General features: G+C 36.5%; 1 protein-coding gene across 1 annotated transcript in view; it reads right to left on the reverse strand.

Moving 5' to 3' along the window:
- DNAJC10 (DnaJ (Hsp40) homolog, subfamily C, member 10) overlaps positions 1 to 10,270 on the reverse strand; it is a 58,962-nt gene extending 48,692 nt beyond the window's left edge. Inside the window, exons 1-5 of the mRNA XM_006878947.1 lie at positions 10,067 to 10,270; positions 7,600 to 7,765; positions 5,129 to 5,179; positions 1,609 to 1,691; positions 1,106 to 1,237 (exon numbers count right to left, since the gene is read on the reverse strand). Of these exons, the coding sequence (XP_006879009.1) occupies positions 1,106 to 1,237; positions 1,609 to 1,691; positions 5,129 to 5,179; positions 7,600 to 7,765; positions 10,067 to 10,270 (636 nt within the window). The remainder of the gene's footprint in view (positions 1 to 1,105; positions 1,238 to 1,608; positions 1,692 to 5,128; positions 5,180 to 7,599; positions 7,766 to 10,066) is intronic.
- Between the last annotated feature and the right edge of the window lie 1,987 nt (positions 10,271 to 12,257).

A 12,257-nucleotide genomic window follows, 5' to 3' on the forward strand; every position in this document is an offset into this window, starting at 1 on the left:
TGGCGTAGGATAGAGCAGGGTTTAGGGCTGTTGTGCATAGGGTCGCTATGAGTCGGAAACGACTCGACGGCACATAACAACAACAACAATGCATCTGAGAGCTGGACAATGAATAAGGATAACAGAAGAGTTGCTGATGCATTTGAATTGCTTTGGTGAAGAGTACTGAATATAACACAAACTGTCAAAACAACAAACTAATCTGTCTTAGAGGAATTGCGACCAGGGTACTTCTTATAGGCAGAGACAGTCAAACTTTGTCTTGTATACATTGGGCATGGTGTCAAGAGAGAGCAATCCTTGGAAAAAGGCATCATGCTGTGAAAGGTGAAAGGTGGGAAAGGTTTTGAAAGCGAGGAAGTCTCTCAACAAGGCAGATAAGACATAGTGACTTTAACAACGGGCTTGAGCATTTCTGGAATCAGAAGGATGACACAGTATAGGGCAAGGTTCAGATCTGTTGCTACAGGATTGCTATAAGTCTTAGTTGATGAGATGGCACCACCACCAACATTGTTGTTGTTATGTAATCCTGAATCTGATCTGATCCACAGATGACCTTCCAGTAGTTTTCAGAGGCAGTGAATCTCATGGGTGGAAACTGCTAATCTTTCTCAGTTGGTGGATTCGGAATATACGCCTTTGGGCTGGCAGCAAAGCTCCTTCCACTGGGCCATATTCAAATGATACGTTGAGAGTCTCATCATACAGATTCCCAGAGATGATATTTTAATAACACTACTTAATAATTGTCTGCACTGAAAACTAGGAGGCGGTATAAGGGCAGACAGGGGAGGACGTTAGAGCTCTACAGTCAACGAGGTAATACCTGTACAATATTTTAGAAATGTTAACTATTCACATTGGCAAATTACATTTTTAAGACAGAAACTAATATTAGGAAATATTTAATTCAGAAAAAATACAGCAAAGTAACAGCATTTACAAACATTCACAATATAGTCCAAAATGTTTATTGGAACTATAGAGCTTCATAGAGTGCTCCTAAAATAAGACTTTAAAATACTCTACATTTACTGTTTCACTAATATTGAACGTGTCCTAAAATTATAAAAAGTTTTACAATGCTAACATTCTTTCTTACCATTCCGGACCTAAAAATGAAGAGACTGGGATAACTCTTGACTCCTTTCATTTGGCAAAGCATTCTATCATCACCACAGTTAACAGCGCCAATTCGAAGTAATCCATCCACTTCTTTAGCAAAGTCTCTCCACTACGAGAAAAAAAAAAACCCAACATAAAATCCTGATAAGATTATTTCCTTTTCTTTGATCTTTTCATCCCCAACATTAATGAGAAATTTTAATCACATAAATACTATATAAATTAGTGATGATTTTTATTATAATTATGTCAATAATGAAAAAGTGAGTATACTTTTAAAAACACCAATATACGGTTTTTGTCAACATTTTTTTCCTTCGAAAGAAGAAAACATTCAACTGTCAAACAAATAAACCTATACTTGAACACTGAGATAATAAACATGGCTATAAAGGTGTAAAGAATCAGCATTTACCAGATTATAGATGAACTAAAAATGACAAGACTTCAGTAATAGTCAAGATGTAAGAAAATACATACTGTGGGAGCTAAGTCATGGCAGTGTGAACATCCTGGGGAGTAGAAATTTACAAACCACAGTTCTCCAGAATTAACAGCTGCATCTAAAAGGCCAGAAAAACAGTTTAGATTTACTAAAGGTTCATGCAGATTTTAGCTTAAAAATTTTTTTAAAACAAAAGTGCAGCCAAGTCATAAATCTTTCATACTGCCTTTATTATCTTTTGAGAAGCCGTGCTGGCATAGTGAGTTAAGTAATGCGCTGCTAACAGGAAGACTGGCAGTTCGAAACCTCTAGCTGCTCCGTGGGAAAAGTTGAGCCCATCTGCTCCTGTAAAGATTTTTAGTGTTGGAAACCCTAAGCAGCGGCCCTACTCTCCTGCAGGGTTGCCGAATTAAAACCAACTTGATATGATTGGTTTTGGTTTGGATTATCATTTTTTATATAGAATTTCTCATACAGAAAGAAGAAAATATCATAACTGCCACTAAGATAGTCATAAAGCTCAAAAAAGTAGTATAGATTGAGTACACGGCCAGTCAAGTAATTTTGCAACTGTTTTTTAAAATACGAGAATCAAATGAGACTTACATGATAAGTTTAAAGAGAGCAGTGCTGGTACCAAGGCTGTTGATTGTGCCAATTTCTTTTTCCCCCCTCCATCTATCATGACTTTGCCTACTGGCCCAGTGATGAGGATTTTTTTAAAAGGTTACAGGACCAAAATGAGAGTTTAAGGCCTATTTAACATTACTGTGATATGCTGTAAAGCTGACTTTGACTCAAAGCTATGAATTAAAGAGTATCAGACATAATTTCACCATCCCTGCCTATAAGGAGCACTGTGGCTGCAATTCCTGTAAGACAGATTTGTTCGTCGACAATCCATGGACTATTCTTGTTTTTTGTTGTTATGTAATACTGAGAAAGAAATGACCCTCCAGTGGTTTTTCAGAGGTAGTAAAATCACATGGGAAGAGACTGTCCATCTTTCTTCCTCGAAGCTGGTGGATTTATATCATAAGCCTTTGGGTTGTTAGTACCTCTTACCACTAAACTACTGGAAGCTACCTATATGCTAAGGTTGTTAGGTTTTGTTGTTAGGTGTCGTCAAGTACAACTCTGCTACCCTATGAACAACAGTTTTGAACCATGCCCTATCTCTGACATATTTGATCCCACTGTTGCAATGTGTCAACTCATCTGATTGAAGGTTTTCCTCTCTTTTGCCGACATACCACCTTTCCAGGCATTATGTTTCTCTCCAAGGAACAGCCTCTCCAAACAACATGTTCAAAATGTGAGGCAAAGCTTTGCCATCATTGCCTCCAAGGAGTACTCTGGCTGCACTTTCTCTAAGACATATCTGTTCTTTTGGCAGTCTATATGCTATTCAGTATTCTTCTCCAAAACAGTTCAAAAGCATCAATTCATTCTGTCATCCTTATTCAATGTCCAGTTCTCATCTGCACAGGAAGTGACTGAAAAAAAAACCATGTCTGAACAAGGAGCACCTTACTCTTCAAACAGACATCATTCCTCCCCAGTTACTTGGAGAGGTTCATGACTATAGACTTTCCCAATGCAATATACTTCCTGATCTCCTGACTGCTGGTATCAAGATATTCTAAAGTAAGCAGTGTAAATTAAACTGAAATACTAAAGGATCAAGCCTCTCAAGGTACAACCTAAACTTCTGAATACTTTCAATCACTGAAAATATAAAGTTATCTGAGATTGCTGAGTGACCCAGCTGGCTGAAAAATATATATACTTTAACTTAGTTCTAGAACTATCTCTAAGTTACAAAACAAACAAACAAAAAAGACCAGCAGGTGGCTTAGTGGTAATAAACTGACTTGACAATCAAAAGGCATTTAGTTTAAACCACCAGCTGCTGCACAAAAAAAGATGGGCAATCTCCTCTAATATGATTTATTGCCCCTAAAAACCCAATGGAGGGTCAACAATGGATGGATTCCAAATCAATGGTATAGCAACAACATCATAATCCAAAAGTTAACAGAAACCAATGGCAACAAAGTTGCTCACAACAGAGAGGTTATGTGATGTTTACTAAAGTACAAACTGGTACCACTGCCCATGCTTGCCCTCTTCCCTTGGTTTCCTCATTAAAGCTTTGAGATTCAAGAGTAACTTTTTAATCATAGCTATGTAGGATCTCAAAGTAGAATACTCCAATCAACTATTCATAATTTTCGATGAATTTTCTAAAAGTCAATGGAAAATATGGTAGAATTCTACAGTTGAATCTTGAACATGGGGAAAGCACTCATCTCTTCAAAGTTGAAAATTTGTATAATTTAGAGTTGATCCTTATACAACCTAGGATTGCACTGACCATGTATTAGAGAGACAAATGACTCAAGCAGTGGTAATTAGTGTCACAGAGTCTTTTAAACATATAGACACATTTCAACTCACCACCAACTGCCAACAGGAAGAAAAAAAAAATGATGCATACATGGACCCAGGGTTCAAACCAGTGCTGTTTAAGGGCCAATGGTATTCTGCAGAAATGCAGCATCATACCAATTAAATGTTAAACTGAATCTTCTTCTAAAATAATCATATACTTATCTAAAACTCAGAAATTAAAAAGTATTTTATAGTTAAGTTTGTAGCATGCTCACTTAGCATCTAAAACTGGCCTGAAAGAATATTATGCTATGTATTATTTTTACCTTTCTTATTATTCTTACTTAGTTCATATACATTTCAGTATAGAAATACTAATGTTTTGACCGTGGTACACTGTCAGAGACAGTGAGATAGGCTTGTATATGTTGTTGTTGTTAAGTGCAGTTGAGTTGTAGATGACTCACAGCGACCCTATGTAGAAAGACTTGGACACTTGTATAACTTCCATTGTTTCTCCAAGTTCACAGGGTTTCCAGAGGTAAGCTATTTCAGAAGTGGATGCCACTCCTGCTTCCGAGCTTCTATTCGAGGAGCTCCACCAAACACTGTCCACCATGGGTAACCATTATTGCATTTGATGCATCAGTGTTACAGTATCACAACAACTATGAGTTACCTCAGTACAGCAATGCACAGACCAGTGCTATACCACTTAGAAAAATGTTTGACCCAAAACAATTAAAACCAGGCCTGAGTGCCACAGACTAAAATCACCCTCTTTTGTCTTGGTAGCATCGCTTTTATGATGATGATGATGATGATGATGTTGTTGTTGTTAAGCACCATCGTTGTATAAGTTGCTATAAGTCATAGGTGACTAGGCAGAACATAACAACAACAGAAACGCTGCCTTAGATTCTGTTAGCAGTATCATTTAAATATACAATATAAACCATATTCAAAATTAGTTGCTGTCAACTTTATTCTGACTCATGGTGACTCCATTTCTTTTAGTAGTCACATACACAAATTGTTTCCATTACCCAGGAATTCCATATACTATTTTTCTAAAATCTAAAAAAATATACCTGAATATCAAACACAGAAGAGACTAAACTTGTACTACTAAGCTTAGAAAAACATTTGCCCCCAACTTACCAAATTCTCTTCTATCCAATGTTATTATTTCAGGATCATCATCATAAATACCTAATTTTAAAAGCATATAAAGATTATAAAATGAAAACTTCACAACTGGTTAAAGATTCACAGAGAAACAAATTACTCACTCTTGATTCCTAACTATCCAAAAAACAGATTACGCTACTAAACCTCATCTTGAAGAACATATAGCAAATTACCAAGAAAATAACTAATGTATCTAATACCATTGGTAATATATTTGAAACACAATCTAAACATGTATTAGCTTCCTGACAGTCAATAATACTGAGTATCATACGTGAAGGGGGTTGGACATTGTCTTACTCTTCACTCAATTCCCCTCCAGGGAAAATGTCTAATACACATATTTAAAGGAATTATAGATATACAGGAAGTTGCAAAACTAGTAAAAACTTCTTAGTTCCTTCCACTTGGCTTCCTCTGCTGATCACATGTATTTAGCTAAATGTAGCTGTGGTTCAATAGCAAAAGTGGAAACTGACCTTGGTTCCTTGGTATTAAATGAATTACAGACTTTATTAAAATCTCAGATTACAAGGTCTTTCTGATGTATAATCACCTAAAAATATTTTTCAGAATATTTAGTAGTGAGAGAACCAAGCTGATTTCATAAATACAATTTTATTTATCATAATTATAACCATGTGAGATAACTTATTATTTATATCCAAGTAGTATACAGGGAGCTTTCGTGGCTTAGTGGTAAAAGGCTCCCCTGTAATCCCAAAAACACATGGTTCGAATCCATCTGCTGCTTGGAGGAAGAAGGATGGGTTATCTCTTCCTATGCGATTTACTGCCTCTGAAAACTCACTGGAGAGTCAGCGCTGAGTCAGTTTTGATCTGATGGCACCCAACAATGACAATTTTAATGACAGCTAGACATTACAAGTCAAGAATATTTCTGTTGAGACCAGACAGGGAGCATTTAAAGTTCTGCAGAATATATGGTCTCCATGGCAATTTCTCAATGCTATCTTTGTAAGTCAAGAATGTTGTTAGGCACCATCAAGTTGTAAGTACAATCCACACTGACCCTACGAGCAACAGATCTGAACCCTATCCTACCCTGTGCCATCCTTCCACTTCCTGACGCGCTAAAGCCCATTGTGGTGGTCACTGTGTTAATTCACCTGGTTGAGGGTCTTCTCCTTCACTGACCCTCTGCCTTTCCAAGCATGATGTCCCTCTCCAAGTCAAGAATAGCTATAGAAAATACTTAATAAACATAACCATATTTCAGTAAGTTTATTTACCAAAGAAGGCTGAATATGTCATTTAGGATGCAGTTTATGAGCTATTTTGATAAGACAGTTTTGAGAAACAACATAGAAATTGACAAAATTTTATTTAAAACTCAAAAATAGTCAAGCTTAATATTGTCAAGTTGGTTCTGAGAGGCTATAAGTCACAACAGAAGGATACTGCCCATCTTTCTCCCTTAGAGTACGTGGTGGTTTTGAACAACCAGAAACAACCTTTTTTTTTGGTTAACAGTGAAATACCCTAAATACCCTAAAGAACATGCTGCCAGACCTCCTTTATTTAGTCAACTATAAAACTGTACTTCTAATAGCTTATATTTGATCCTAATTAATGATTAGAAGCGGCACTGAGTATTGGTGTGTCCCCTTCCTGACTTAATATCCATGCTTATTTTCACTCTGCCTTGGTTTATTTCTTTCCTGGTTTTGCCTTATTGCTTTCACCATTTTACTGTTGGTAACGAAGAGTCCATATGAGAAAAATATTGCTTTTTTAAAAAAATTTATTTAATACTTTATTTTAAGAATAATACACAATTCAGGACAGTTAATTATGTGGCAATCAGCCAATGTAAGATATTGGAAATGCACTTAATTCTATGCTGAGTGGGGATTTTTAAAAAAAAATTAATTTTAATAAACATTTACAGAGATTTTGGATTTCCATTCATTCATTGCCGCACTTTTCTCCCTGCCCACCCCTCCCCATCAGTTCGCTCCCCTTTCCGAAAAGAAAAAGAAAAAAAAATCCTTCATTGGTATACAATTCCCCCATCCCTTTCCCCCCACCCCCCACCCTGAGTACACTTCTCTATGCAACCTTAATTCTGGATTCCTGTGCTAACCATTTCTATTGGAAATCACTAGTAACTGAGCTTAGAAAATATGATTATCTAAAAAATATACTGAAAGGCTCTAATATTTAACATCTAATGCAAACATTTTTCTTAGTTGAACAGTAATCCTTATATTAGATTCATTTAATAAGAGCATAACTAATACGCCTACAGATCTATAGAGGTAATATCTGTATACCAACTTACTCTTTACCCCAGGTACATAAGAGAAAGACAAAGGTGTTTTTATTAACTGTACAGTCTAAACAGTAAAACAAAATTAACTTTTCTAAGCTCACTTAAAGAGAAACAAATTTCATTACTAATAATCACAGCAACTTACCAAAATCATAATGATAATAGTGCCAGCTCTCATACCGGCCTCCTTCCTGATTGTCTGCAAGCCCCTTTTCTCCATATTTGTCATACTTTTTCCGCAGATCTTCATCTTTGAGTACTTCATATGCTCTATTTATTTTCAAAAAATCACCATGTGCATTTGGGTTATTCTAATGTAAATAAAAACAACAAAGAACCCAATAAACCATTAAGTATAACACAGTTGTTTCATACACACAATGCGTATCTCTTCAAAACCTAAACGTAATTTAATGTAATCTTGAGATATTTGGAGAAAATAGATATCAGATCTCTATGTGTGACTATTGATTTGTGATCAACTATTAACGTTGGTGGTTCAAATCTACTCACTGGAGCTAAGGAAAGCCTGAAGATTTGCATCCATAAAGATCACACCAAGAAATTCCTACAGAGCCATTTTAGTTTGTTAACATAAGTTACTATAAATTAGACTTGCCTTGATGGTAAATGGTTGATACCAGATAGAAGGGCTGGGAGAATACACATAATAATGGAATTATCATGGGTTGAAATGAACTATTTTTGAAGAAGCTACAATTTTCAATAACGAATAACAACAGGAAAGGATTGATTCTCTACAAGGTTTACAGATGTAACTGTACAATTTAAGCCATTCCTTCTAAGAAATGTATCTGAAAAAAAATTAATAATATTCAATTAGTTTTTAAGTACTTCTGAGATTTTTTTTTTAAAAAAAAACAACTATAGATGATGATACTTTTTGAGGCAGACAACACATTAACTATGCAATGTGCCTCAAACCAGCAGAAAATTAAGTAAGAACTATATCAAAGGAAAGAGCCCTAAAGATGTAGTGCTGGGCTACTAACCAAAAGGTCAATGGTCAAATCTAGCTGAAGTTCTTTACAACAATATGGATGGTCTCCCTGTAAAAACTTACAACTTGGAAACTCTATGGAGAGTCAACCTGAGTTAGAGTTGACTACAGAGCAGTGGTTTTGGTATTGCATCACAGTAACAATTCAATCTGGGATGATATATTAATTTGTTACTGTGTTTCACAGAACTGATCTCATTTAAAAAACAGCTGGATAAGGAAAGGGGTTCTAGTGGTGGAATGGCTGTGATAAGGTGGTAATAGAAAGGTCGGTGGTTATCACCCCCAGTTGCTCCACCAAAAAAAAAAAAAAAAAAAAAAGGACCTGCCAATTCATTCCCATAGAGATTCACTCACAGCCACGGAGTCAAACTGACTCAGAGCTAACCCTCTGCTAAGCATGCAAATAACACAGGAGGACAGCTCATCTTCCTTCCATGAAGGCACTGGTGAATTGGAATGATCATGTGGCTTTTGGGTAACAAGCACAATTCCCTATGAACTATGCCACTACTGCTGTGTGCATCAAGTTGGAACCAACCATAACTGACTCTCTAGCAGGCTTTCAGAGGCGAGTAACTGCCTGGGAGGAGACTGTCCATTTTTCTCCAGAGAAGCAGCTGGTGGATTTGTCTCCTTAACTACTAGGCTACCAGAGTTCCCCTACTAGAGCAGAAACTTCTTATAAAGATTATAGTTTAGGAAATCCTATGGGGAAGACTGATTCTGTCCAGGAGAGCCACTACGAGTCAGAATCCGTTCAAAGGCAATGGACTTGAGTTTAGAAAAGGAACCTCTTAGGTCTTTCATATGATAAACTTGAAAAAACCCAAAAATGATATTATGAAATTTTCAGAAAAAAGATCACCAACATGCAATAACTTTAAAAAAAAAAATCACTGTTTTCTGCTGCTCAGATTTATGGAAACAAAGAATATTATTTTAAAAATTATAACTAGAAAACATAAAACTTTAACACAATCATATCTTTTACTGTGTTAATGACTAGTATAAAAATTCACTGAGGAAAAAGATCAAATAAATTATAAAAATAGCATAAAAATAAGATGCTTTTGGAAGATTATAGTAGTGAATATATATTTATTATATTTTGGTTATATCCATATTTTTGCTTGTGTTTATAATACTTTGTAAGGCTGGCCGGTGGACTTGTGCATGGGAGAAAACAGTAAAATTTAAGTTCTTATAGCCATTTTTAACAAGACATAACTTCTAATTTCTGATATTAATTTTAAGAAACATTATTACTATTCAAACATACATGATCTCAAAGTAAAAAGCTGTATCAACAACTTCACTGGCTTATGTTTTTGCATGAATATCTTCAACAGAACTTGAGCAAGAATTTACAAATTAAGAGAAAACTGTATTTTTAGTACTGATATTCCTGCCCTCTGTTGCAAATGAGAATGTTTTGCTTCTTCTGTTTTCAGCATGGCAGCTGAATTATGGTTTTTTATTTGCCATGGTTCTTAACTATTTTCAATTATTAATTTAAAATAATTTAAATATACATTACCAATTCCTAAAATACATTAATCAGACATTTTTTAAAGCCATTTTTACTTACCGGATTTTTATCAGGATGTAATTTCAATGCCAATTTCTTGAAAGCTTGTCTTATTTCTCTACTGCTTGCCGTTTTAGATACTCCTAGTAAACTGTAAAAATCTTGATCTGTGGCCACTAACATAGCCAGATAGACTACTAAAAAGCAGAGAACGATCTTTTTCAAGTCTCTAACATAGTTAACTTTATTTAACCAGACACTCATTTTTTTTCTCTTTCCTTTACAAGTTCTGACTTAAGTGAATATTAAGACACACTGCTGGTTCCAGTTGACACAGTACACAAGTTGGGGAATTTATGGTCACACACTCCAAAGGTGAATGAATCAAACATCACAAAATTGTCTTCAAAAACGTAAATCTAAAGAAAGGAAATCAGACAGTTAAAATACATTTCAAACAAGAAAAGTACTAACACACTTTGTTTGTCAAATCAAATGGTGAGTAGTAACATTGTCTGACAACATTAAAAGCACATCAGGGCAAGTGCTCTAGCTGCTCTGCTTCCAGGCTAGATTCGTGAAAGCATTCAACATAGGACCAAAGGGTAATGAAGTGATAGCTAGCTGAAACAATAAAAATAAAAACAAAACTATCATCAGAAAAAGCCCCTAATCAGCATCAGAACACAAGGGGAGAACTGACTGTCTAAATTTAAATGTGACATGAAGACTCCCTTCTCCCTACACATGTATGCATGTCTATTACTCCTGCTTTGTTTTGGTTTTTGTTTCCTTCCTTTTTCTACTCATCTTAAGTGTTGTTTTCATTTCCTTTTTAACTATTTCTTTATCTTTTTAAGGCTGTTCAGTTTTCATTAAGTTTTACCAATAAGAAATGTCCTACGGGGACATTAGAACGAAGAACAAGATCTAAGAATTTTCCAAAGGGTCTGCACTTTCCAGGTACTCCCTTCAAAAAGGACACTGACTTACAAGGCAATAATAGGCAACTCACATAGAAGGCCATTCTCAGAGTGGGTACAGACCATCTTAAAACAGTAATAGTTGTATGATAACAGAATTATCTAATATTTATGTAAAGTATTAACAGTAGCAGAAAAATGAAGGAGTTAATACATGCTCACATGAATAGTGAAGAGAATCTTCATGTCACATGTCAACTTAGACACTTTCGTTCTAAAGATTTTAATGACTTTACAAAAGATAAAAATCTAGCCTTCTCAGTGTCCTCAGTTTCTCTTCTGATAGAGTGCAACTTTAGTCCTAATTATTTCATCCTAACACCTCCTTCTGAGCCTCCCAAAAGTTACCTTTGAAAAATTACTGACCACTATCACTACTGTCCAGTGGGGTTCAACTCACAGCTGACCCTCCATCAGTTTCTGCGGCTGTAAATAAATCGTTCATGGGAGGAGTTCATCTTTTTCCTTTAGCGCCACTGGTAGGTTCGAACTACTGGAGACTTTGAGTTAGTGCAACTCGCTACCGACTACACAAGAGCTTAGGGATAGAACAATGTTGTTGTAGTTGTTGAGTATCATTGAGTCGAACCGACATATAGCTGACCCTCTAGAGGGTTTTCAGAGGCCGTTAATCACATGGGAGGAGATTGCCCATCCTTCTCCGGCTGAGCAGCCCGGTGGATGAGAACTGCATTCTTCAGGATTGCAGTGCAGTTTCCTACCACTAGGCCACCAATGCTCCCTGAGACACTGTTAGTAGACTGACACAGATGAATAAATAGTGAGATTTTAAAATACTTTAAATAACTGAATAATACCTTAAAAACCGTAATGTTTTCTGTCACCACTTTGAACTAGCCAGTGATCCTTGCCTAGGGATAGCTCTTAGTGTGGGTGTGGCTGGATAGCCAGAAGTGCAGGACAGGTGGAAACTGCAGGTAAATGCAATGCAAGTGCCTCCAAGCGCTCCAGGATGGGATGCCTTTCCGGAGGAGAAGGAAAGGATGGAGATGAGGAATGAAACTTTCAAGTGTTACTTGTCTGCGGTCTCAGGTCGGGTTAAGGAAGAAGTGACCTGAAAAACCGACGTGAAAGTGAGAAACTGGCAAAGAGCGAGGTGGTGCAGTCCATCTGAAGAAGATGGGAAGAGCGAATAGACTAAAGGGGCTGCGGGAGGTAAGCGGAGAGGTGGGCAGCATCTATCTCGCCCCTCCCTTGCAGGCGGGCCCAGGACGCCCGGACTCCCGCAGAGCGCCGGTCCCCCGCCC

The sequence above is a fragment of the Elephantulus edwardii genome, unplaced genomic scaffold (assembly GCF_000299155.1).
Source record: "Elephantulus edwardii isolate Elephantulus edwardi_28Jun2011 unplaced genomic scaffold, EleEdw1.0 scaffold00001, whole genome shotgun sequence".
Lineage (NCBI taxonomy): Eukaryota > Metazoa > Chordata > Mammalia > Macroscelidea > Macroscelididae > Elephantulus > Elephantulus edwardii.